Source organism: Paecilomyces variotii, assembly GCF_004022145.1.
Source record: "Paecilomyces variotii strain CBS 101075 chromosome Unknown C8Q69scaffold_6, whole genome shotgun sequence".
NCBI classification, from domain to species: Eukaryota; Fungi; Ascomycota; class Eurotiomycetes; order Eurotiales; family Thermoascaceae; genus Paecilomyces; species Paecilomyces variotii.
The window spans coordinates 1,495,324-1,519,565 of NW_021167145.1; the positions used below are offsets into that span (position 1 = coordinate 1,495,324).

Genomic DNA, 24,242 nt, shown 5'->3' on the forward strand with positions numbered 1-24,242 from the left:
GCCGCACTACTTTCCGCATCACTAGAAGTGACTTTTTCAACGCCTCCGGGTCCTCATTTTGTCCTTTTGACAACATCTTGTCTCCTCAGACTTCCACAATGGCTTCAGCTGGCGGAGAGACCCGGGCTGCCGGTATTGCTGATGGCCAGGCGCCTACACACACATTTGTCCCTAACCAGGGCTATCTGAACTCTGCAGACAGCCCCGCCGCCGCGGGGCAGGACAACACAGAGGTCCAAGAAGACGGCGAAGAGGACGAGGATGAGTACTACGACGACATTTTCGAAGACGATATTGACGCGGACGAGTTCGTCTCTGCGAACCCTGCAGACTTCACAAAATCCTACAACCGTCAGCGGCGCATAAATGAACTGTCGCAAGATCCTACTGTCCCCAAGTGGCAATATCCAAAGACGAACCCCCAGAAACCTACGGTCAACACGCTCGCTTCCGTGGATGACCAGATATCGTCTCTGTCGCGACATGCAGCCAAGATTCGTCTGGATGACAAGCAGTCGGGGTTGGGTGGCCGTGGTGAGCGTAACGTCGATAAGAGCGACAGAGCCACTTCGGAACAAGTGTTGGATCCACGAACGCGGATGATTCTGCTGCAGATGATCAACAGGAACATTGTGTCGGAAATCAACGGATGTCTCTCCACTGGAAAGGAGGCGAATGTCTACCACGCTGTATCATTCCCGGATGACGAGGAGTCTGCGCCCGTTCAGCGCGCGATCAAAGTCTACAAGACCAGTATTCTTGTCTTCAAGGACCGAGACAAGTATGTTACTGGAGAGTTCCGTTTCAGACAGGGATACAACAAGAGCAACAACCGAGCCATGGTGAAGGTCTGGGCAGAAAAGGAGATGCGAAACCTGCGACGTATCCACGCTGCTGGCATTCCCAGCCCAGAGCCTCTCTATCTCCGACTACACGTCCTCGTTATGGGCTTCCTCGGAAATTCCAAGGGTGTCCCATCCCCGCGACTGAAGGACGTCCAATTCGATATTCCAGACCCCGAGACTAAGTGGCGATCGCTGTACATCGAGCTACTGGGCTACATGAGGACAATGTACCAAACATGCAGACTCGTCCACGCTGATTTGAGTGAATACAACATCCTATACCACAACGACAAGCTGTACATCATTGATGTCAGTCAGAGTGTGGAACACGATCACCCTCGTAGTTTCGAGTTCCTCCGAATGGACATCAAGAATGTTAGCGATTTCTTCACTCGAAAGGGTGTGCACGCGTTGTCTGAACGGACTGTCTTCGAATTTATCACGTCGGCTGAAGGCCCGACTACTACACCGGAATCAAACGAGCAGATGACTGAGACCATCGAGAAATTGTTCGCTCATCGAGCCGACAATGATGAGCAGGATGCTGCTGGTGAGGATGAGGTGGAAACCGCCGTGTTCCGTCAGCAGTATATCCCACAGACACTCGAGCAGGTCTACGACGTGGAGCGGGACGCAGAAAAGCTTCGTACCGGCGAAGGAGACGACCTCGTCTACCGAGACCTGCTGGCGCAGAAGAAGAATACCTCCGACGATATCGCAGCCGAAGTGAAGTCAGATGAGCAGTCTGATCAGAGTGGTGGCGTCTCCGTCTCCGGTTCTGAATCCGACTCGGATGGAGAGTTGGATCCCTTCGAGAAGAAACAACCTCGCGGCAAGCGCTTCGAGGACAAGGACGCCAAGCGTGAACACAAGCGTCAAGTGAAGGAAGAGAAGCGTGAGCAGAGAGCTAAGAAGATGCCGAAGCATCTGAAGAAGAAGCTCGTCAGCCAGTCCTCCAAGAAGCGCTGAATAGCTGCATCCGTTCCGGTTCATTTCTTTGTTTATAGTCTGGCCATCTTAAGCGGCGTTATGGTTGATTGTGATCTTCTTTTTTCCCTTCAATCGAATGTTACGAAATGCATGACCGAAATATCGAATTGACGTGTTCATCTTGATGGTTGGATATATATCTCATACGGTATAGAAAAGTTGCTTAAGAATATATAAATATCCTGCCGGTTCAAGTCGCAGTCTACAAATTTAAATAATTCTAAGACTCATCAAGATAACGTCATGTGATGTCACATAAATTTATAGGAGTAATATATATATTTATATATCAACCACTGCACAACCCATCAGAGCTCTCTTTGATCTTCATCTCAACCGCCAATTACCGATATCCATGGGAATACAAGAGAAGCAAAAGTTCGTGCTTACGTCTCGAGACGCTAGATTCGGGTTCGGGAGTATGCATCCTGCTTTGTTCGCTGCATTCCTGTGGACACGGACACGGACGGATGATAAGTTTCATTGAAACATTATGAAAGTTTCGTCATTTGGGGTGTGCCAGCGGTGGGCTAGTGAGTAACATCATTAAATTTGGTCATGAATATAGAATGGAGAATGTAATTGAAGTGGAAGTCGTATTAAACGGTGAATGATCAAAATGGAAAACCTTTCATCTGGTTCATCTCCCGAAGCTGTCAAGAGGAAAAAACAAGTAGTGGTCCTGGATGCAGAGGCGAGGTAAGATGGTAAAATAGATATGGTTGGTATTCCCGAAGTATATGTTAAACAGACTAGTACCTGTGAACGCCATGCTGGCCTTGAAAAGAGCAAGTCATAAAGTGAGGAAATCATAGCGTGGTAGCCTTAGCTCGTGCCTTGAGTCGTGTGATTGCTTCCTCGACAACTTGTTTGGGAAGGCTGGGGATGTAGTCGCCGTCGTCGGGCTCCGCTGTTTCTGGACCCTCCTCACCAGGGTGTGCGGCCTGGTCGTCTAGCCTACCTCCTGAGATTCTAACGAACTCTACTCTCATAGGCTCTCTCCCGACACCTGGCCAGATGTCGGATGGGAGATAGTCACCCTGTTCGACTCTGAAAGCCTCGCGAGCATTGACATCCTCTTCGTAGAGTTGGTCGAGTTTTGCCCTGGCTTCGCGCAGTATCTTTTCCACGCCTTGTCGTACGTGCTTCCGTCGCGAAACCTCTAGGATGAGCCCGTCGTAGGCATCCAAGAATCCCAGATATAGGGAGCGAAGGTCGGAAATATCATTCATTCCAGCCCTGATCCGTTCATGTTCTTCGCCCCAAACGCGAGCGAAATGATGGGCCTGAGCGATGTAGTTTGGTAGGCGAGTAGAAGCAAGTGACGAGAGATGCTCGAAGATACCGGTTGTTGCGTTAGACACTGTGAGAATTGCATCTCGCTGGGCAAGCAAGGTCTCCAAAATAGATTCCATATCTCCAATATGCTCTTGGATCTCCAGTACTACATCCTCGGCCTCTGCAGCATCTTTGGTAAGAACGTTGAGCATCTCTTCGTACTCAGAGTTCGAAAGCGGCTCTAGCGCAGAATTGGAATTCACATCACCGCCATCTTCTATCTCGTCACCGACGCGGACACCCACATTGACACCATTCGGAATGTCTCCCGTGATCGACCGGGCCGCAGCACCACCACCTTCAGTATGCTTTACGGCCGTAACGCATAGGTCGAAATGTCTCACGAGAGATTCCAAAAGGTCTGCCATCTCCTGCGCGTGCGACTCCAGAGAGCGCAGCATGGCTGGCATCGCAGCCGGAGAAGGTAGGGTGGCATTTGAATTGACTGAAGATGACGAGGAGGTAGGAGAGCGTGATGATGCTAGCTTGGTTGCAACCCGATATCGCTCCAGGGCTTGTTGGATATGCCGCAATTCATCGTCGAACGCATAGTTGGATTCATCCAGCTGGGCCTGGGCCGCATTAATATGATCTATTGATCCCTTGAGAGCTACCTGCAGTTCTTCTACACCACGCTCGTCCACAAAGTCATGCAGGCTTTTCGGTTCTTCTCCTTCTGGACGGAATGCGGCATGGACAATAGTGTCCCGTAGTGTGTTCAAGGTCTCCCTGAGACGCGCATCAGCAGCGTCCAGCTCTTTTAGTACGGCCTCAAACTCTGCACGACCTCGATGAGATACCTCCTCGACCTCCGCACGCACACCATAGAGGAGCCGGAGCTGGTTGTTCAACCCACGGCGCAGGAATCCTGTGCGGGCTGATACCACGACGCTTTCCTCCAGGGCGGAGCGTGCTGTCGTCACTATCTCATTGGCCCGCCATACGTGATTGATCGAAGAGAGCGATCTTTTAGCCGCGACGAGATGAGACACCAAAGTCTCCAGCTGCGGCTTCGGACCTGCCTGGTCCTGGTCGAGTCCGCTATCATGGCCGGCCGCGCTGGAACCCGAGGACGACTGGGATGATGCCATGTCTCACCACTATACGTCTAATGATCTATGGATATGTTAGTTATAGCATAACAGAAGCCCCTTTTTGAGAGTAGCAGATGGCGCCAATCTACGGAACCGCGGAGGTGTAATAGTAAGAAAGACGCAAACAGCATGCCAATACTGGTTCAACTGGTAGAAAGATAGTGCATGAATGGTGCCACACCCCTGCAGAAAGCCAATCAGTTGTTAGGCCGGCCTGCTGGGCTGAGCTCGAAACATCTTTCATGCTTCCGTGTGTTGGATTCCCCGATAGGGCTAGTTGCCAATGTCCCAGGCGTCATCCATGGGCAATGAAACAGGGATGGTTCAGGGCAGATACAGATTCAATCGAGAACAAAGGCAATACGGGTGGATCATAGTGGAAGATGGATCGTTCCGTGAGACGGGCGGGAACTGCTGAGAGCGCCAGGATAGTCTGGATGGCACAAGAATATCCGACATGACGATATCGCCGGACCCTGTTACCCAACAGCGCGATATCATGGACTGCGGAGTCTTGGAAGTTCCAGACCATAGTGGAATGGGGGACAGAATGTGTAGAGGCCAACAGAGGTAGAACTGGAAACCACGAACCTTCCCTGGCGTTCGCTAGGATCCTGTATCAGAGCTTCCGCAGCTGTCATTTCAGCCTTTCCACTATCTCGGGAGGCGTGGCTTGATGATTTTCTGGAGAGACTGAGAAAGCCAGAGTGCCGGATTGCTAGACACCAATGTGTCGGGAAACTGCGGTGAACTGGATCGACCAAACCGCGGGGGATCGTCCATAGGCCCAGGGAGCTATCCCAACGGAGACATCACGAAGTGGAGAGCGCAAGTTGACCTTGGAGACAATCCAGACGACAGCGCAGTGTGATTGGAAGCGACAGCACAATAGACTGAGATAGATATGAACTAGTTGGCAGAAGTTCACGATAACTGCTAGATAACTGCTAGATGGTGCCACGAGAGCGCGCGATGACGAGCGAGCACGTGATGGTCCCCGAAGGCTCGGACCGCCCAAAACGGTTTAGCGCATGCCGCCACAGCGATCACGCCAGAAGCGCAGCGTTCGTCGTCAGTGAAAGAGAAACAGACAGACCGAAGAGAAGAAGAGAAGAAGAGAAGAACAAGAGAGAGTCAGTCGAACACTCATGCCATATTATCATCACGCATAGCTGGTGACTCGTCGACGACGCAATCGCTCTATTGCACCATCGCTGTGGTTTATTTAATCTTTCTCAACGGCAGAGTGTTTATATCTATCTGCCTTTCGTCTTCGTCCTTAACTAACCGCTCGTTCGTCTCCAAGTATTCACCCCGTGACCTTTAATCGCCTCCCACCCCCGGACCTCGGGGTCCTCACACAGCAATTTTACACCACCACTCCTTCTGCATATAAGGCTACGAGTCATTCTCAATTCGTGGCCTTGTCTCTGGAGACTCTGTTCTGTTGAGCACGACTGTTCACATTGTGGAGGAACTACCTCGGGGATTCTATAACCCAACTCGTGCAGTCATACCATGGTGAAAGCGGGCACCTGACCGCAGGCGCCATGCAACGACACGAACGACACGCAGCTGAAGGGCCATTGCGCCACATGAACGACCACCCCGATAGCTATTTGAAAAGAGGAATGCGTGCGGAGGACCACAATACTTCTCTCTTTGGCCCAGCACAGCCTGGTGACAACGGAGACGCGGGCTCGGATTCGGGCGGCCAGGACAACAAGCCCCTGGGGAAGATGCCGGTATCCTCGTCTGCGAAGCTTGCCAACGAAAATATCGCACCGTTCCTAGCCAGACATATTCCTAACCAGTACGCGCCCCTCGGATCGGCTTCGGACAACCCCATGGAGGGTGGCAGCGCCAATTCCAGATACTGCTACCGCCACCGACCCGATCTGAAGTGCAGACGACAAGCGGACGAGCCATCGATGGACCAGCTCCAACGGGAGCTGGAAACACTGTCACAAGGCGATCAGCAGGGAATCGCCCATGTGTGGTCGCTCTTCTCGGCCGCTCCAGCCAAACATCGAAATCTGATGCTCCGTGGCATTCTCGCGCAGTGCTGCTTCCCTCAACTCTCCTTCATCTCCGCTACCGTGCGCGACCTGATAAGGATCGATTTTATCACAGCCCTGCCGCCGGAGATTTCATTCAAGATTCTCTGCTACCTGGACACCCCGTCACTCTGCAAGGCCGCGCAGGTCTCTCACCGTTGGAGAACCTTGGCGGATGACGATGTGGTGTGGCACCGCATGTGTGAACAACATATCCACCGCAAGTGCAAGAAGTGCGGATGGGGCTTGCCATTGCTCGAGAGAAAGCGACTTCGCGCGTCGAAGCGCCAGATCGAATTACGCGCCAGCCAGTGGGGTAACGATGCGTCCACCGATGCGCTTCCTGCGATTGAAGCAGGCCCGTCTGGAGAGCAGGTGGAAACAGAAGCCTCCAAGACCAGTGACCTGAGCTTGGCGACGAAAAGGAAGTTGGATAACGATGATAACGATGACATTGCAAAACGCCAGCGGTTGTCCTCATCGCCGGAACAGAGAGATGACGACTATTACAAGACTCGATACAGGCCATGGAAGGAAGTGTATAAGGATCGGTTCAAGGTCGGAACGAATTGGAAATACGGACGGTGTTCCGTCAAGGTGTTTAAGGGTCATACTAATGGTGTCATGTGCCTACAATTTGAGGACAACATCTTGGCCACTGGTTCCTATGATGCGACTATCAAGATCTGGGATACAGACACGGGAGAGGAGCTCCGCACTCTGAGGGGCCATACCTCCGGAATCCGTTGTCTTCAATTCGACGACACGAAACTCATCAGTGGCAGTATCGATCGGACCATCAAGGTTTGGAACTGGCGCACAGGCGACTGTATTTCCACCTATACCGGCCACCGTGGTGGGGTGATTGGGTTGCACTTCGATGCGACGATCCTTGCATCTGCTTCGATGGACAAAACGGTGAAGATCTGGAACTTTGAGGATAAGTCTACATGCTTGCTCCGTGGACACACAGACTGGGTGAACGCTGTCCGAGTTGATACTGCGTCCCGTACAGTCTTTTCGGCTTCAGATGACTGCACTGTCAGGCTATGGGATCTAGACTCCAAGAGCTGTATTCGGGTCTTCGAGGGCCATGTCGGGCAAGTTCAACAAGTTGTTCCGTTGCCCCGTGAGTTCGAGTTTGAGGAGCATGATGCGGAGTGCGAGAATGATAACAACAGCACTACCTCTGGCGACACTGAAGAGCGACGGGCTAGTTTTGAGCAGCTGACCGATTCTTCTTTCGGCCCTGATTTCGACAATGGCAGGCCAGAGCCACCGCGCTACATGCTTACCAGTGCGTTGGATTCCACCATCCGACTGTGGGAGACATCAACAGGTCGATGCCTCCGCACATTCTTCGGTCATCTGGAGGGCGTGTGGGCTCTGGCTGCTGACACACTGCGCATCGTCTCCGGTGCTGAAGACCGCATGGTCAAGATCTGGGATCCTCGCACGGGCAAGTGTGAACGTACCTTTACTGGCCACTCAGGTCCCGTGACCTGTATTGACCTGGGCGATAGCCGCTTTGCTACCGGCAGTGAGGACTGCGAGGTACGCATGTATAGTTTCCGGAGTTGATTGGTTTCTTTGTTTTTATTGTATGCGATACCAGGGGCGTTCCGGTTCAACAGCTGCGAACCGAAATAGTCGCTACGGTGACTTATGTTTGTTCCTCTTTACTCCTGCTGTTTATACCCTTATATCCAAATATTTACAAGGCATGGTATGCGCAGATTGGGAGTGTCCGTGGCAGCACTTAAGTTTTTCTGGGAAGAAAATCATCAAGTTATGGTAAACAAGATGCGGGGCGTTTGGGGTTTGAGACAAAATTGTGGTGTTCAGTGGTGCTTTCTGACCTGTTTTCCGTGTCCCTATATTAGGAAAGCATAATGCATAGAAAATGATATTGATATAATATTCACATCTAATTTTCATAGCCGATGTTATGTTTATCGCCAAGTGAATTGAACCACATGTCCGACATGATTTCCCTCCACGAGGAAGGTCATAGAGATTTACGACGGGCGGTTTCGGCCTTCCGCTCTTCCATAAATCCTTTTAAGATTGTCGAAATTTTCTCGATCGCCTTGTGAAATGCGACGCTGGTCAGCCCACCAAGGTGAGGCGTATTGACTTCGTCGCTGGTGAGGAAATATGGATTGATATTCGGTCCCTCTGGTAATACATTCAAGCCAGCTCGAGCGACCTTGTTCTATCCTAGCGCTTCCATCAAGCTGTGTTCATCAACGATGACGCCGCAAGCTGTGTTTATGAGGAAGGCACCATGTTTTATGGCTGAAAAGTCTGCTTGGTACTCATCGCTAATATGTTTCGGTTCCCCTGAGGATACAACATGGGGCTTAGCGGTGCCTATTTGGGACTATTATCGCACACATGTTGTCGCTGGCTATGAAACAGTGTACTTGTACTGCTTCTTCGAGCATAGTTGAAATTGTTGACCATCAATAATAATAAATAAACTCTTTGCCATCGCAGAAAATAAGGGTATAACCGAGGTTTTGCATATTGCATATTCCCCGCAGTTGCGGCGTCGGTTTATTCCGAGATAAGAAAAGCTTGGATGAACTGTACTCAACTAAGTGCATAAACAACATGAATTCATCATTATTATCAACGAACTTTTAGCGAGATATGACCAGCACTCACCTCTGACCTCTTTCGTGATGGGATGTCGTGTAAGTGTCAGCTTCTAGCCCGCTTCTATACCGCATTTAGTTTGAATACCCCAGAGCGTTGAGCGCCAGATGGCCCGCCCACTCCGCGGACTCAACGCCGGCATCACACGAGGCATCGATGGCGACGCGCTTTGCCCCTGGATCGTCTTTGCAGCGGTGACCCCGAAAAGATCGGTCGCTGGACCCGGGTAATGGCTGAAATTAATGAGGTAGTTTATTATCATTCTGTTCGAGGATCAAATGTGACGTACAAGGCTTTGTTTACGATTCAATTGTCCAGCCTAGAAAAGCGAAGCAATTAGTGGGCTATCGTAACCCTTCTGGGGGGATGTATCAACAGCCTGGTAAGGTCGGATCGACAATGGGCTGAAATCTTATGGAGACGGTCTGTTTTAGCTTCTGGGCTTCCCTCATCATGAATGTCTCTCTGTCCTTTCTCTCTTTTTTTTTTTGCAGCGTCGACCTTGCAGATATAAGGCGGTCGATTCATTGCTTGCCTCAGAGGACTCGTTCGTTTAAGATCCTCTGTCCAACGTCCGGAATCGTCTTGGCGATATCTCGACCTTTACAAGATGGTCGCCTTCAAATTGCCGTGGGCTCACAGACCAGCAAACGGCTCTGCAGCAGAAAACGCCCCGCTACTTGGAGCTCCAGGAAAACCTCATGCCACTAACCGAAATAGCAACCTGCATCATGAAAATGGAAATGGGAATTATGTGAATGGCCTCCCCAGGTCAAGGGTGCGATGGGAGAGCCCTACGAGACACCTGAGTTATGGAGTACAGATGCCACAGGCTCCTGGTGTTAGTCGTTATTTTGTAAGTTGGCGTATACACCCCAGGATACTGCTTGATTAAATAATGGCATTACATTAACACCATGGAATGTGCAGATCCAAGAGCCAAACAGACGTTCGAGACTACCGGTCTTTCTACAGCTGCGAGGGAGCGTCATGCCGAAAATGATATTCAAAACTGCTTTCGTAGCAGTCTGGTCCGCCTTGGTTACCACCATCTCTATTTATGCTTATGACCGTATGTGAGATATCTTCTGATATACGTCGACGATAGAGAAGTGGTTGCTGATTTGAATATACCTATAGTTAGCATCAACAACATTCTGTTGACAGTTCTGGGTGTTGTTGTTGGTCTGGCTTTGTCTTTTCGGAGCTCAACTGCATATGACAGGTAAATAGTATATATATACCATGACTGCTGTGAAATACACTGACATCGAGCTCAGATTTAGTGATGGACGCAAGTACTGGGCATTGCTGACCCAGACTTGTCGGGACCTTGCCCGTGTCATTTGGGTTAGCGTTGAAGAACGATCTGGGGAGCAGGGAAAGGATGACGTACTAGGAAAACTGTATGATTTCTCAATGGAAAACCAGGGAGCATTTACTGACTGTCTAGTAGAACCGCATTGAACCTGATCCTTGCATTCACTATTGCACTAAAACATAAATTGCGCTTTGAGCCTCTCATCTGCTATGAAGATTTGACCGGGCTCATTGGCTATCTCGACACATTCCTAAAGGAGCAGAATCTCCTCCGTGCAAATCAGAACGGAAACGTGCCGCATGACCCGCGCAAGAAGGCGAACGGTGCCCATGGGCTTCAGTTTCCTGCGTTTGGCTCCCAGAAGTTGATCAGAGAGTCCGAAAAGCCGCTGGAGCAGCTTCCTCTGGAGATCCTCAATCATATCTCAGCATATATCGACTACGTTTCTAAGAATGGCACTTTGGTATCAACTCACCAGGGAGAATGCGGTAAGTCTCATTAGATCTGGTCTATATATTGCGTCTCTGACGAAGATAGTGTCGGCCGTTGCTACGCTGAATGAAGTATTGACTGGCACCGAGCGAGTTTTGGAAACGCCTCTTCCAGCAGCATATACAATCGCCATATCGCAGATTACATGGGTTTACGTCCTCCTTCTTCCTTTCCAACTATTCAGTTACCTAGGCTGGATAACTATTCCTGGTTCCATTGGTAATCACACCCTCATATCTACACTAGTCTGGTCATTAAACTAACACGGATATAGTCGGAGCATACATTATTCTTGGTCTTTCCGCCATCGGCGAAGAAGTGGAGAATCCATTTGGCCACGATGCGAACGATCTTCCCTTGGACTACTACTGTGAACGCCTGGCTAGAGAGTTCAGCGTTATGACGGCAACACCGCCTCCGAGATACAACGAGTTTGCTGAACGCGAGGACAACTATGTCCTGTACCCATTGAGTCTCAGCGGATTCACGGAGTGGAAGACCCGCTCTATGACGGATATCCGTGCAGCATTGAGAACGAACGCAGCTCTTGACACCCCCATCTTTACTATCAGCAGTCCTGTACTTGAGGAGGAAGAATTTGATCAGCACCCAGCACCTACTCAAACTGTTTAAAAGCGGGATTTCAGGGGACTATACTAAGAGTGCTTCTAATGTCGCCCTCGTCATGTTCGCATCGACTAACTAGTTTAAATATGTGCATACATCTCGGCGTAGTTCCAAATTAACTCGGCGTGGTTCCGAATCCTGCCAGTGCTTTTTGCCTTCCTAAAGTAAACCCAAACTGTGCTGCGGCTTCTCTGAGCATATGAAGAAAACGGTGAGAAGCTTGCTTTCTCGTTGGGATGCCGGCTCATCGTGGTCTAAATTCTGGCGGTGAAACGGTATGCTGGTAGTTTGGTTTCTATTCCGTGAGTGTAATCCAAATTCCTGTGAAGCATGCCAGTATGCTGATGTTCCCCAGGCGAACTCCCTCAATAATGGCTCTATACGACCGGGGAGGTACAGAAGACAGGGCAGTGTTTCTAGGAGTTTCTAGAATATTTATCCGACGGCTGATTTGTTTCATGATTTAGGATGATCGCCAAGGCAGAAGTAGCATGGATGTGGCTACTCACCGAGGCCATGGTAATCACCAGCTTAAGGTAATAGGGACACGATCTGTTAGGGAAGTAGGAACCGCATCGAGGACCTCTTTGATCGTTCAATGACTGGCTATTTTACATAAAGATATACCTCTTTCGGTACCAACCCCAGCATTCTAATGTTTTGATTCAGTAGAATGAAACTTCCCTGCATTTACTGACATCAGCGTTCCTATGTACTCGCTATTAATGATAGATACTCAGTCATATTCCACAAGCAAGGAAATGTATTAATTAGACATAAGCTTTGTGAGTATTAAACAATTAATAATAGATGAATATAATCCCAAGTCATCCGACATACGCAAAGTCGGAAAATCAGCACTAGAGGTCTTCTTGGTCATCACGGCTGATGAACCACAGCCTAGTATCGGTGCTGTTCGTGATGTTGGTCTGGAATCTGGATAGTCTGGCCACTTTTAAGAGCCCCATTCACCACCACGCCTCCTGCAACGCCACTGACACCCCGATAAAGATGATTGTCACCGCTCTTGACTGTGAAATTGGCTAGCGAAATCTCGCCGGGATTGCGAGTCATAATGGTAGGCATGCCAAAGTATTGGGCCTCAACTTCCTTTGGAGTGATATGCAGCTCAAAGTAGCCACGATAGTATAGTTCCGACCATTGCAGCTCTCTATTTATAGCAATAAGTGCCTTAGAGGCTTCAACAGAGAGTTCAATACTAATACTCTGCCCATATGGAGAAGGCGAGCTGATAGCAGTACCGGCAAATTCAACACCAACTGATCCTATCCCAGTTGCCGGGTTATAAGGACTCTAATCAAGCCAGACCAAGTCACTCACCCAGTTAGCATGGGAATCACCGGCAATCATGATAGTGTTCTCAATCTTATTATCATAAAGAGTTTTCAGTGTTCGGTTTCGGTTTGCCTGATATCCATCCCATTGGTCGTAGTTGAGTGGGTTCTTATCCCCATAAGCTACAGACTGATCGATATGAGAAAAGACTAGTCGATGGTTAATTCGATAGTTGCATGAATTCATTCAAGACTTGCCTGTTTGACTGCCAATTATCCGCCACGAGGCTCCCCGTTGGGCTGATTCCAGCAGGGAATGGTAGAACCAACTTTCCTGACGGGCTCCCATCATAGAACGGCCAGCGTCATTAGACAACTCATGAACATAGTCTGTGTTCCAGTACAGATCTGTAATAGAGCGGTTGTAATTTCGGGTGTCTAACATGATTAGATCCACAGGATTTCCTAGCTTAAAATTCCTCCAGATGCGAAGATTATCATCCATATCTGCCTGGCTATTTAGTTGTTAGCCTAAATAAGGACATAATAAAGTCCCCAGTTAACTTACCGAATGGGCATCCATTCAAAATACGCACGAACTGCATTCATTTTCCGCTGGTCAACAGAGACACCACCATCATTAATAAATGAAACTTCGGTATTATTTAACTCAGAAGAACCATCTCGATAGGTATTGTCTGCAACATCTATTGATTCTTACAGTCTATTTATCATACTTTAGCTTGAAACATACCGTGATCATCCCAGACTGGAATCCAGGCAAATTTTTCATGGTTCGCAAGTAGGTCCAGGTCAGTTCGGTATGTTGCCAGGCGCTTTCGATAATCATAAAGTGTGTAGATCTCTCTGCCGGGCAGTGGGACGCGCCCAATACTGTTTCCCCAACCGCTAGATAAATACTATTAGTATCCCCTAGTAATACTATTCTCCTCCCCTGAGACCACTTACTACGTAGTCCCCATTCTTATATTCATAAATGTAGTCGCTGCCATTCCTGTCAACTTTCATCATGACGTCGTTTTGATGTTAATTGCCCTTACCCAAGATGCAAGACATAGTCCACGGAGTCCTTTCGCACAGGGTTTCCAAATGCGTTAAAGAAACCAAATGCTAGTAAAATAATCAGTATAAAGCAGCTTCAAGTAAGTAGAGATAGAGTACATACGGTAGTTACTGCATGAATAGACAGCAAGATTGATGTTTTGCACAGAATCCTGTGCAGCAGGCGAAGTCTTTGTACGTCCAATTGGACTTGGAACTGGTAGTAATATGGGGTAAACGATTGCAGGTTGTTGAACTAACTGCATGGTAAAAATGCCAGTTTGCAGGCGATCGCTCCCCAGCCTGGCTGTCCACTGAGTAAGTATGCCAAGTAATTATCAAGAGTTAACAAATTTTCATTAGAATTAATAATTTATTTTCATATGGCACCATTGTCTTCGATTTTATGTTTATGCCATGTCAGCCGGGGAGCATGAGTCTCAGCATTCCTCGTTATAAACTCATAGAATGTCCCGGGGTTTTCGGTCTGAGGTAGCGGAATTAAGCTCTCATGATGGATATGAAATGTCGAATCTCCAGACATATGGCGGGAACTTCCCGTGGTCAAGTAACAGATAAGACCAGCATCGCCTAAACGTCAACCAGACAACAGTAAACGCTCACTGATGAATCTGTGGAGAGATTCCGTCCCGTCATTCATCTGCCTTTGAAGTGCGTTCTACTTGACTCAAGGGTCATACCGTGTCGTATGACTTCGCTCTGGGAACTTTGATTCTCATCTAGGTCCCTTCCCGTTCACTGGTTCTTGTCCGGTCAATTAGTGCAACCGGAAGAGTACCATAGCCACTTAAAGTACTTCACTATCGCGGCCGATACCTCGGGCGGCTCAAAGATAAGAGGCACAGAGTGTTCGTTGACTTCAGTTCGTACCCATCCTATGTCGAAGTGGAAATCGAGTGCTGAGATCTCCATACGATGATGCCCAATGTTTCCTGTCGGCACTAACGTATGAGATCCATGGATACGTATCCGAATTCCCGGAATGAAATGACGGCACGTAAGCTGGTTATCTACACGGGCTGTTCCAGAATACGAATCATCACCAACTTAGTTAAGCTCCACACTAAGTAGGTAATCCAGTTGCAGAGAGCCTAACCACTTCCAGACTGGCTTCATACAGACTCGGAGCGTATGGTACAGGAAACGGCAACCATATCAGGGTAAACGTGGATGAAAGTAGAACAGGAGTGATTCCCTATGACAGGTCGTAGAAACATCTGTCGGAGATATACGGTGTTTTATCTTATTTAACTCCGCAAACCCATACTAGAGTAGTAGGTATGTACATTACATCGGACATAGCTATATGGTCCCATCGGATATAGCTCTATGGTCTTGTGACATGGCAATTACCGGTCGTGAGGGTGAAGAGCTACATATAAGAGAGATTTCTGGGCGATTACTTCTTTAGCAATAGTCCCTCTTGATTCTCTTCAAACTTTGCTTTGCTCACCAGCCTATATCCTTTTCTACTGTTCACCCGTACGAACTTCATTACTGCAAACGCCAGCATGGTCAATGCAATCCAATTCCGTGGATCTCCCGAGGGGAAGGTCGTGCAAACAACGTTCACTCTTCCTGCTATCCAGGCAGATGAGGTTCTGGTGCGAGTAACCCACAGTGGACTTTGCGGTAGTGACATTCACGCGCTCAACAAGCCATTGGTGCTTGGACATGAAGGTTAGTAGCATACAGATTATTATCCAAAGGGTCTACATGGGACAAATAATGAGCTTACGTTGGTAGGGATTGGAATTATCGAGGAACTTGGCTCCGCAGTCACCCTCTTCAAGGTTGGAGACAGAGTTGGCTGGGGTCCACTAAACTCAACGTGCAGCTTATGCGAGTTCTGTCGCACTGGCCGGGATGCGTATTGTCCAGAAGCGAGGACGTATAGCATGGTCGATTTCGATACCTTGGGATCTGTGTGCAGTCATGCCGTGCGCAAGCAACAGTGGATCTTCCACATTCCTGATGCGCTCTCCTCGGAAAACGCCGCTCCTCTCATGTGTGAGTTTCAAAGAATATCAGTCTGTTCATCTACGTTACTGGTTTTCTCTAATTATTCTTTCTCCAGGTGGTGGTGGCACCGTGTGGGTTCCTCTGGTCGAGCAGTGCAGACCTTACGAGCGCGTTGGGATCGTCGGCATCGGTGGTCTCGGTCATCTCACCATTCAATATGCCAGTAAGATGGGTTGCGACGTCGTGGCGTTTTCCTCCACGGAAGAAAAGCGGGAGGAAGCTCTAAAACTCGGTGCGAACGAGTTTTATGCCACAAAGGGGATCGAAGATTACTCTCTCCTAGGCCTGAAAAAGCCAGTGGACCGCCTTCTGATTACCACTTCCGCGAAGTTGGACATCGGGATCTTCTATCCAATCTTGAATCGTAACGCCACTATTGTGCCACTTTCAGTCGACGGGGGCAACTTCACCGCACCATACTTTCCAACAGTCTATCATGGACAGAGAATTATCGGCAGTTGTGTCTGTAGTCAGTTTCTTCAGTATGTGTGACTATATGAAAACCACATTGGCAGGGCCCATGGCTAATTTTCTGATTGCAGAGACAAAGCTTTAGACTTTGCAGCGCGAAACAAAATCTATGTCGTTGCCGAGAGGTTCCCCATGACATTGGAAGGGGTCACAGCATGTGTGGAAAAACTAGCTAGCGGGAAGATGCGCTATCGCGGAGTTCTCAGTTGGGAGTATTAACTACATCCATTCCTGTAGTTCTCATGCTGGTTTGTGTACTATTTCCACTTATCATCTATTCTATAAGTGGAGTAGGGAAATACAAAAGCGTTGCAAATATGCTGCTGCCTACATGCAAAGCTGAGACCACCGAGATAGGATAAAGCAGTGAATACATCTATGGACTCAACTTTTGTTTCAAGAACTAGCTAGTAGTATAGTAGCGCAATATTCGATAATGCTTTATTTAGAGACATTGATCTTACGGAAGAAGAGAAACGAGAGAATTCTCGTGCTGTGTTACCGAGACAATAACCCCGCGGTATCCTCCTGCCTTATGTTAATCATCCCTCAATTAATCTATACCCCAAGGCTATCTTACGCCTCTTATTGTATAGCTTACTAGATTTTATTGAGAGCAGCTATCGCTGTAGCCAGGCTCTGCATCCCAATAGATTCAATTCTATGCTTCAATAAAATTGAGATGGTCGAGGTTAAGCATGTAGATTCCCCTATCGACTGAAGCAGCGGGTCCGTATTATGGAATCAAAGATAAGATGGATGCTCAAAAGTGATTTTCGACGCTCATATACTACTTTTCCTCTACGAGCATCCGACTTCAGTGTCCCACCAACGCCTGCTGTGCGGGAGCATATCTGTTGCCGTGCGGCTTGGCGGCATCAATGACTTTCCTCATCTCTCGTTTCTCTTCTTCCGTAAGATCAATGTCTCTAGACGCCCAATTTTCCTCCAATCGCTTTGCTTTGGTTGTGCCTGGTATGGCAATCATTCCTTGCGCAGCAACCCAGGCCAGAGCAATTTGAGCTGTAGTGCAACCTCTTTTTAAAGCAAGCTTTGTAATTTCTTCAACGATGGCTCGATTTTTATAAAAGTTCTCGCCTTGGAACTTGGGAACTAGAGACCAGCAAGTTCGGTGTGAGAGCTTTGTTACGGATGGCTCGGCAGATATGATTGGAATGGAGACTCACTCTTCCGTCGGAAATCATCGGGCGCAAAATCATCGGGGGACTTGTATTGGAATTCATCAACCAGCCAGCCGTGGCCCAAGGGGCTGTAAGCCACGTAGGCCACACCAAGTTCCCTCGCAGTCTCGATGAGACCATCCGTCTCGTGCAAGGTCTCAAAAGCTGAATATTCCGCTTGAACGGCATCAATCTTGGCAACTACGAGTGAGAGTCAGTGCCGCGTTCAATGTTGAAAAAAATGGCGAGGAAGAATCTCACTCGAATTGGCCTTACGCAGTGTAGCGGCAGAACATTCAGAGAGACCAATGTATTTCGTTTTCCCTGCCTTTCGGAGTTCATCAAGCGCGGGAATCGACTCTTCGAGAGGGGTTCCTGTCGAGGTTTTCATCAGTAGACGAAATAACAGTACAGATGGCGAGACGCACTTGGATCAATCCGATGAAGATAGTAGAGGTCTGGTGCAAAACCAAGTCTCTCAATGGTACCTTCGATGTACTCTTTGATGTGAGAGGCCGAGTTCGTGACATTCCCATCGCCACCGAAGACATCGAAACCACATTTTGAGGCGACTAGTGACCCGAGATGCGTTAGAAGTCGCCGTGGTGGACCAAGGAGGTGTGTGCAACATACTGAAGACCTTGTCGCGCACGTTATATTTCCTGATAAAATCTCCCAGGAGTTTCTCATTGACACCAGCTTCGTAGACAACCTTCCACAGCCATCAACCTTCTGTGCGACTACTGACAAGAGAAAGCGTCTTGACTCACCGCCGTGTCCCAAAAGGTGCATCCCAGCTCAATTGCTTTCCGCAGCACCGGTTCAGCCTCGTCGAGACTGAGATGGTTTCCTAAACCAAAGCTCAGACCCATTGCCCCGAAGCCGGGGGAAGGGACGTGAAAATCTCCAAAGGGGAGTGTCTTGACCATGGTGGCTTAACAGCAAAGAATTGCCAGAGCACGTGAGGGATCGTTGGCCGGCGTTGTCTTGATGACAGAGGAGTCCTGACTGAATCGATGCTAACGCGAGGGATCGAGATCCTCAAATACCCTGTTGTTGTCCCGTGCGGGCTTAATCCCTGTGAGATGTCTGCAATACTGTTGTTGTAATGTCCGAGGAGATGGGATAGCAAGCCCCCAGAGCGTTCTTCCTGTCTCTTTGTCTTGATGGGCATTTTTCGGACTTTAGCTATATCCGTGACTGGTAGCTTACCCTTCGTCGAGCTGAGCCACGGATGGTAATCAGTAACTAACATTGCATGTACTGTAGCAATGGCGTGGCGAAGACATCATCGACCACAGAAAGGAATACTACTACTATCTATACTACAGACATGTCTTTAAAGCGTATTGACTATTGGCTATAATATTAATAATAATTGAGTTGCAGGACAGCATCAGGTACGTACTAGTACAACTAAGGTATGTGGGTAGTGTCAGCCGGTTGCATTAGCGCAATCTGAATACGGTAGTTAAAGCCTTATTAGGCCCACTATCTATCTACAGAGAAATTCTAGAATTCCTTTTCTTGTTTGTTTGTTCTTTTTTTTTTCTGCTTCAATTTCCCAAACAGGTCACATCAGAGCTCTATGAGTTTGACTAGAGTTGCTAATAGCACTAAACAAGCCTATAAAAAAAACAAAAAAAAAAAAACTAGTTCTCATGATTGTGGATAGACAGTTAAATGAGCATAATATTAATGATGTGGGGGAAGCTTCTGGTCTGTGAGGTCTATGCGTTAACGCTCCCGCAATATCCTAGCTTTGGGCGGTTAGTTCCGGATCGTCTAAGTAATGAATTCCACACGCTAGTAATATTACTTTTTAATAATACGCAATACATAGCTTGGACGGAAGGTTGTCGTGTTTGCTTCGCTTTATACGGCGAGTAGGCACAGCAACGGTGGGTTGGTCGCGAGGTCGCGAGGCGGCGTCTCGCGAGGTGGCGAGGTTTTTGTTACCAGTAGAGTACTAGTAAATTACTATTTTATATTAAAATTATATTAATATATATTAATAGGGAATAAAATCTAAAATTTTAAAATCTGGCGGGGTGGTAAGTATAGGTAAATCTTATCTCGCGGGGCGGTAAGATTGTAATTGCTGTATTTTATACTAGATATTGCTAAATTTACTAATAGAATTAAAACAGTTTAGTTATAAATTACAATTATACTACCCCGCGAGACCAGGTAAATAACTGTTAGATCTGTATTAAAATTAAGCAAATACAGGCTATTAGTGCTACTAAATAAATCTGGATTTACTAATAATATTTAATATTTTTTAATAAATATTAAATAATAGATTATTAATATATATTAATATTTATTAATATATATTAATATTTATTAATATATATTAGTAATTATTTAATATATTAGTATTTTACTAATAATATTTAATTATATTAAGTTATAATTAATAATAATTTTAAGATTAAATATATTCTCTCTTTTTTTTCTATAGTATATATTATAAATATATAAAGTATATAGAATTGAAATTTAAAAAAGAATAAATATTATAATTTATATTAATATAATTTAAAACTTTAAATATTATAATATAAAATAATAAAATATAGTATTACTAGTAAATATTAAAATAATTATAAATAAATATAAATTATATTAATAAAATTTAAATATATTAATATTTATTAAAATTATAAAAGAGTATATATTATTTAATTTATTTAGTTAAATATTAATATATTTAAAATTATTAGTATAATTAGTATAATTTATAGCGACTTTAATATTTATAAAAAACGATTAAGTTTATTATGAGATCTTATAATAAATTAAATATTTAATAGTTATTAAAATAAAATAAATAATTATATCTTTTAGAATTTTAGTAAATATTAGATATTTAAAATTTATTATATTAATTAGTACTTACTTATAGCTATTTAATATAAAAAAAATATTAGTTAATTTATATTATTATACTAATAAAATTTAAATATATTAATATAAATAAATTAAATTAAATAATATATCTCTTTTATAATTTAATAATATTAAATATATTTAAATTTATTAATATAATTATATTATTTATAATTATTTTAATATTTACTAGTATACTATATTTTATTATTTAAGATTATAATATTTAAAGTTTTAAATTATATTAATATAAATTATAATATATTATTCTTTTTTAAATTTAAAATTATAATTATACTTTATATATTTATAATATATATATATATAGAAAAAAAGAGAGAATATATTTAATCTTAAAATTATTATTAATTATAACTTAATATAATTAAATATTATTAGTAAAATACTAATATATTAAATAATTACTAATATATATTAATAAATATTAATATATATTAATAAATATTAATATATATTAATAAATATTAATATATATTAATAATCTATTATTTAATATTTATTAAAAAATATTAAATATTATTAGTAAATCCAGATTTATTTAGTAGCACTAATAGCCTGTATTTGCTTAATTTTAATACAGATCTAACAGTTATTTACTTAGTCTCGCGGGGTAGTATAATAGTAATTTATAACTAAGCTATTTTAATAGTAATTAGACTTTACTAATAAAACTAGTAATATTTAGTATAAAATATAAAAATTATAATCTTACCGCCCCGCGAGATAAGATTTATCTGTACTTACCACCCTGCGAGATTTAAAAATTTTAGATTTTATTCTCTATTAGTATATATTAGTATAATTTTAATATAAAATAATAATTTACCAGTAACCTACTGGTAACAAAAACCTCGCGACCTCGCGAGACGCCACCTCGCGACCTCGCGACCCATATAACCGGCACAGCAAGAACAATTAATATTACTAGCGTGTAAATTAAAAATCATTTCATTTCAAGACAGCTTTGACAAACATACAGTATTATATGGTATATGGTGTACGGCCTGCAGAGATGAGGCACGTGCGCAACCCTTCTATAAAGGGCAGTGGCTCATCCACTCTGATCTCTGCGCTCCCCTTTCATAAGCCAGTTGCATATAAGCTAGTTATTCTTCGTTGTGCTGCACCCACAGTCCGCCAAGTAACAGTCAGTACTTTTCGCTGTCTCGCTCCAAAGATGGATACAAATGCAGATGGCTATCTAGTAGCCTCCTTTCTCAGACCGGGGAGTATGCTTCGACAAATAGCAGAAGTACGGGACATCAGGGATGATTGGACGGGAGTGACAAGCACGGCAGAGAGGAAAAAGCGCCAGAACCGTCTCAATCAGAGGGCACATCGTAGGCTAATCCCCATTGCGCATTATCCGGGCGCTGATCGCTGACATATCGCGCTCTTCCCTGCAGGAAGAAGGCAGCACGCCCAGCAGAGACATGCTCTTGTCACTCCAAGTGAGTCCGCGGCGCGCGGCCATCAACTTCCACTAGACCAGCAGCAAGACAGCAGGGACAGCGAGAATAAGCTTGCCGCCAAAGATGAAAGCAACCTGGGTAAGGGCTATCTCCTCCTAGCTTCACCCCATCAACGTGCTTGGATCCGCGCCTTTATGCGGAAAACCTATGAGCATTACAGCCTGAACTCGCCACAACCGACACAATTACCAATGCTGATCCGGTTAAATGTCCTCAACGCCCTGTCACACAATGCTACCCTACTCGGCATTCCGGTCGAAGGGCTATGTCGCGATGAGTTTATATCGCCCTTCAGCGAACAAGGCCCGTGTTCCTCAGACGCAATCCCGCCATCACCATCCTGTGCCGCAAATCTTCTCCCCACAGTCTTACAGAAGACAGTCAAACATCATCCTTGGATTGACCTCTTTCCCATTCCGCGGATGCGGGACAATATTCTCAGCGCGATTGTTGCCGGTGTCTTTGATGAAGATGAGCTGTGTGGTGATCTCCTTAGCGTAGAAGATGACGGTCAAGGTGAGAAGCCGGCTCTTATTGTCTGGGGGGAACCGTGGGATCCCCGGAGCTGGGAGGCCAGTGATGCCTTCTTGATAAAGTGGGGTTGGCTAATCGAGGGATGTCCCGAGATTCTCGAGGCAACCAACTTCTGGCGCCAGAGGAGGAGAGAGAAGAAGTTTATCTTTAAAATGTTCCGGTAATATACCAGTGGCGGATCCGACGGGGGTTTGGGGGTTCTTCGGGGGCGATTGTTTTTCAGATTCGGTTTAGGTCTTACAGGAGATAAACTTATGTTTGTTCCTTCTTACTCCTGCTGCTTATACCCTTATATCCTACTGTTTACAAGGCGTAGTATGGGCAGATTGGGAGTGTAAGCGTGCGAAGGGGATAAGAAGGTTAGATTCTGCCAAGTGCTGCTTACTACGGGCGCCAATATACAGCAGCTTGTTTATTTATGATTTAATAAAAAGCTAAAGTTATAATAATATTTCCCCTCTTTTGTTAAGCTTGTTTTTAGATTATTTGTCACGGTGTCGCTCCCAGGGTGTATTCCGGGTCTAAACCGCTGCACCAGCCCCCCAGGTTATTGACGGCATTCGGCTGGTTTCGAAAGCGACTATCATGAACTCCGAGAATATCCACCACATAGGAGTCAACGGTCGAATAGGTTTAATCAGAGTGTAGATGTGTTGGGATCTCCTCGTTCTCCAACTGTTGTATGCCAATTGATAAGGGTCGATTTGTTAAACTTAAGAACCCATTGCTAATCGATAGTGAAGGAACGGATTTGTGGCGGAGGAATTCGACTGATGCTTAATAAGACCCGAGAGAGACCACGAAAGAAATTGGCGCGTAATTTGAGATAATGCCGTTTGTCCGACCACGTTTGGGAAAGCATTCCCCCTTGTATTTCCCCAATATATTGTATCAACAAGTAACCAGCACCCTTGACGCCATCACCAACATGTCTTCCACGAAACACGTAACTCGAAGGAACTGGACGTCCTAGCAATGACAGCAGTCTATAACGCAAGGACTGAAAGCGCCAGATAAGGAACGGTAGGTTTTCAAGCCTGGTGAACTAAGCTCCGTTAGTGAGTGTAGGAAGTTGTGAGCACAGTCGGCTATTTACAGTTTAACCTACGGAAGTGGAAAAGCCGTACAGTCGTGGAATTGGCACGTCTGGACAGTTCCCTTGCAACCATGCATAGGTTCCTGCTTCGCACCGAATCTTCTCGTCCCCATGTCCGGACCTGAAGGATTCACCGATGCGATGAAAGGAGAGGAAATCAAAGGAGGACACGTCGGCCTGGTTGCTGTCTCCCTGTCCAGTTACCAAGAGTCACTGGAACGCAGAGATTAAAGCTTCCATGAAGCCAATCCTTTATTTCTGCGACCTGACATGCAGCAGCTGATAAAAGGCCTAGATGATAAGCAACTATAACCTTCATCCAACTGCGTTTGCTTTCGAGGCGAGCAAAGAATCGGACCTGTTGATCGTAATAGCTTAGCTTCTGAAGGATGTTAACTTCCTCCTCCTTCGGGATCGAGTAGATGTCCTTTCCCAAGAGACGGTGCTTTTTTGGCATGCTGGTAGACATATATTCCTATACAGCAAAGGCACAAGCGATTTCACAAGAAAGACTCTTGTATGAGAAAGCCGGAATTTTTCCATATTTAAAGATGATGCAATATAAAAGACTGCTTCAATATTTCGGGATTAGACTGGTACAGCAGAGCAGGTCTGGATGGACGAGTACTTACTGCAAGTCTGCCACGCGGATCTACAAAGGTCTGTGCGAGGTGAGATCACCTGCAACTATCCTGTTGCTATGCGTCATCCCTCGTTTTAATAATGCCGCCTTCTTCTAACTATGCA

The 24,242-nt window shown here is 45.8% G+C and overlaps 10 protein-coding genes across 10 annotated transcripts; 5 read left to right on the top strand and 5 right to left on the bottom strand.

Annotated features, from left to right (window-relative positions):
* The first annotated feature begins 30 nt into the window (after positions 1 to 30).
* Positions 31 to 1,949, top strand: C8Q69DRAFT_287833 (serine/threonine-protein kinase RIO1). Its single transcript, XM_028626985.1, has one exon. The coding sequence runs from the start codon at positions 99 to 101 to the stop codon at positions 1,812 to 1,814; it is 1,716 nt and encodes a 571-aa protein (XP_028484928.1). The 5' UTR covers positions 31 to 98; the 3' UTR covers positions 1,815 to 1,949.
* Positions 1,950 to 2,488: 539 nt separating this feature from the next.
* Positions 2,489 to 4,428, bottom strand: C8Q69DRAFT_287835 (autophagy-related protein 17). Its single transcript, XM_028626986.1, has one exon. It carries the CDS (start codon positions 4,262 to 4,264, stop codon positions 2,645 to 2,647), a length of 1,620 nt encoding a protein of 539 aa, XP_028484929.1. The 5' UTR covers positions 4,265 to 4,428; the 3' UTR covers positions 2,489 to 2,644.
* Positions 4,429 to 5,898: 1,470 nt separating this feature from the next.
* C8Q69DRAFT_402762 (WD40-repeat-containing domain protein) lies at positions 5,899 to 7,905 on the top strand (the record flags this gene model as incomplete). The annotated part of the gene is made up of 1 exon (XM_028627973.1): positions 5,899 to 7,905. The coding sequence occupies one exon, from the start codon at positions 5,899 to 5,901 to the stop codon at positions 7,903 to 7,905; it is 2,007 nt and encodes a 668-aa protein (XP_028484930.1).
* A 1,498-nt stretch (positions 7,906 to 9,403) lies between these two features.
* C8Q69DRAFT_287839 (putative membrane protein) lies at positions 9,404 to 11,468 on the top strand. The gene is made up of 7 exons (XM_028626987.1): positions 9,404 to 9,841; positions 9,916 to 10,057; positions 10,126 to 10,210; positions 10,266 to 10,391; positions 10,442 to 10,794; positions 10,844 to 11,017; positions 11,073 to 11,468. Exons 1-7 carry the CDS (start codon positions 9,596 to 9,598, stop codon positions 11,429 to 11,431), a joined length of 1,485 nt encoding a protein of 494 aa, XP_028484931.1. The 5' UTR covers positions 9,404 to 9,595; the 3' UTR covers positions 11,432 to 11,468.
* Positions 11,469 to 12,246: 778 nt separating this feature from the next.
* Positions 12,247 to 12,695, bottom strand: C8Q69DRAFT_469613 (hypothetical protein). Its single transcript, XM_028630772.1, has one exon. The coding sequence runs from the start codon at positions 12,509 to 12,511 to the stop codon at positions 12,326 to 12,328; it is 186 nt and encodes a 61-aa protein (XP_028484932.1). The 5' UTR covers positions 12,512 to 12,695; the 3' UTR covers positions 12,247 to 12,325.
* A 272-nt stretch (positions 12,696 to 12,967) lies between these two features.
* On the bottom strand, positions 12,968 to 14,048 carry C8Q69DRAFT_445223 (PhoD-like phosphatase-domain-containing protein; the record flags this gene model as incomplete). The annotated part of the gene is made up of 5 exons (XM_028629052.1): positions 12,968 to 13,235; positions 13,289 to 13,427; positions 13,475 to 13,629; positions 13,782 to 13,851; positions 13,907 to 14,048. 5 exons carry the CDS (start codon positions 14,046 to 14,048, stop codon positions 12,968 to 12,970), a joined length of 774 nt encoding a protein of 257 aa, XP_028484933.1.
* A 1,181-nt stretch (positions 14,049 to 15,229) lies between these two features.
* Positions 15,230 to 16,748, top strand: C8Q69DRAFT_469617 (NADP-dependent alcohol dehydrogenase). Its single transcript, XM_028630773.1, has 4 exons — positions 15,230 to 15,483; positions 15,550 to 15,813; positions 15,881 to 16,307; positions 16,368 to 16,748. Exons 1-4 carry the CDS (start codon positions 15,315 to 15,317, stop codon positions 16,513 to 16,515), a joined length of 1,008 nt encoding a protein of 335 aa, XP_028484934.1. The 5' UTR covers positions 15,230 to 15,314; the 3' UTR covers positions 16,516 to 16,748.
* A 49-nt stretch (positions 16,749 to 16,797) lies between these two features.
* On the bottom strand, positions 16,798 to 18,785 carry C8Q69DRAFT_469619 (NADP-dependent oxidoreductase domain-containing protein). The gene is made up of 6 exons (XM_028630774.1): positions 18,248 to 18,785; positions 18,111 to 18,189; positions 17,906 to 18,049; positions 17,739 to 17,852; positions 17,484 to 17,678; positions 16,798 to 17,409 (listed from the first exon to the last, which is right to left on the bottom strand). The coding sequence occupies exons 1-6, from the start codon at positions 18,404 to 18,406 to the stop codon at positions 17,114 to 17,116; spliced, it is 987 nt and encodes a 328-aa protein (XP_028484935.1). The 5' UTR covers positions 18,407 to 18,785; the 3' UTR covers positions 16,798 to 17,113.
* A 2,610-nt stretch (positions 18,786 to 21,395) lies between these two features.
* C8Q69DRAFT_469622 (hypothetical protein) lies at positions 21,396 to 22,807 on the top strand. Its single transcript, XM_028630775.1, has 2 exons — positions 21,396 to 21,733; positions 21,800 to 22,807. Exons 1-2 carry the CDS (start codon positions 21,406 to 21,408, stop codon positions 22,561 to 22,563), a joined length of 1,092 nt encoding a protein of 363 aa, XP_028484936.1. The 5' UTR covers positions 21,396 to 21,405; the 3' UTR covers positions 22,564 to 22,807.
* A 584-nt stretch (positions 22,808 to 23,391) lies between these two features.
* On the bottom strand, positions 23,392 to 23,853 carry C8Q69DRAFT_469624 (hypothetical protein). The gene has a single exon (XM_028630776.1). The coding sequence runs from the start codon at positions 23,812 to 23,814 to the stop codon at positions 23,653 to 23,655; it is 162 nt and encodes a 53-aa protein (XP_028484937.1). The 5' UTR covers positions 23,815 to 23,853; the 3' UTR covers positions 23,392 to 23,652.
* Between the last annotated feature and the right edge of the window lie 389 nt (positions 23,854 to 24,242).

Coding starts and splice junctions, on each gene's coding strand:
- C8Q69DRAFT_469622 (XM_028630775.1), top strand. CDS start 21,406: ATGAGGCACGTGCGCAACCCTTCTATAAAGGGCAGTGGCTCATCCACT. Junction 21,734..21,799: donor TCTCAATCAGAGGGCACATC/GTAGGCTAATCC, acceptor TCTTCCCTGCAG/GAAGAAGGCAGCACGCCCAG.
- C8Q69DRAFT_469613 (XM_028630772.1), bottom strand. CDS start 12,511: ATGCCTACCATTATGACTCGCAATCCCGGCGAGATTTCGCTAGCCAAT.
- C8Q69DRAFT_469617 (XM_028630773.1), top strand. CDS start 15,315: ATGGTCAATGCAATCCAATTCCGTGGATCTCCCGAGGGGAAGGTCGTG. Junction 15,484..15,549: donor ATTGGTGCTTGGACATGAAG/GTTAGTAGCATA, acceptor TTACGTTGGTAG/GGATTGGAATTATCGAGGAA. Junction 15,814..15,880: donor AAACGCCGCTCCTCTCATGT/GTGAGTTTCAAA, acceptor TTCTTTCTCCAG/GTGGTGGTGGCACCGTGTGG.
- C8Q69DRAFT_287839 (XM_028626987.1), top strand. CDS start 9,596: ATGGTCGCCTTCAAATTGCCGTGGGCTCACAGACCAGCAAACGGCTCT. Junction 10,211..10,265: donor AGCTCAACTGCATATGACAG/GTAAATAGTATA, acceptor CATCGAGCTCAG/ATTTAGTGATGGACGCAAGT. Junction 11,018..11,072: donor AACTATTCCTGGTTCCATTG/GTAATCACACCC, acceptor ACACGGATATAG/TCGGAGCATACATTATTCTT.
- C8Q69DRAFT_287833 (XM_028626985.1), top strand. CDS start 99: ATGGCTTCAGCTGGCGGAGAGACCCGGGCTGCCGGTATTGCTGATGGC.
- C8Q69DRAFT_287835 (XM_028626986.1), bottom strand. CDS start 4,264: ATGGCATCATCCCAGTCGTCCTCGGGTTCCAGCGCGGCCGGCCATGAT.
- C8Q69DRAFT_469624 (XM_028630776.1), bottom strand. CDS start 23,814: ATGAAGGTTATAGTTGCTTATCATCTAGGCCTTTTATCAGCTGCTGCA.
- C8Q69DRAFT_469619 (XM_028630774.1), bottom strand. CDS start 18,406: ATGGTCAAGACACTCCCCTTTGGAGATTTTCACGTCCCTTCCCCCGGC. Junction 18,050..18,110: donor CGTGCGCGACAAGGTCTTCA/GTATGTTGCACA, acceptor TCGGGTCACTAG/TCGCCTCAAAATGTGGTTTC. Junction 17,853..17,905: donor TCTTCATCGGATTGATCCAA/GTGCGTCTCGCC, acceptor AAACCTCGACAG/GAACCCCTCTCGAAGAGTCG.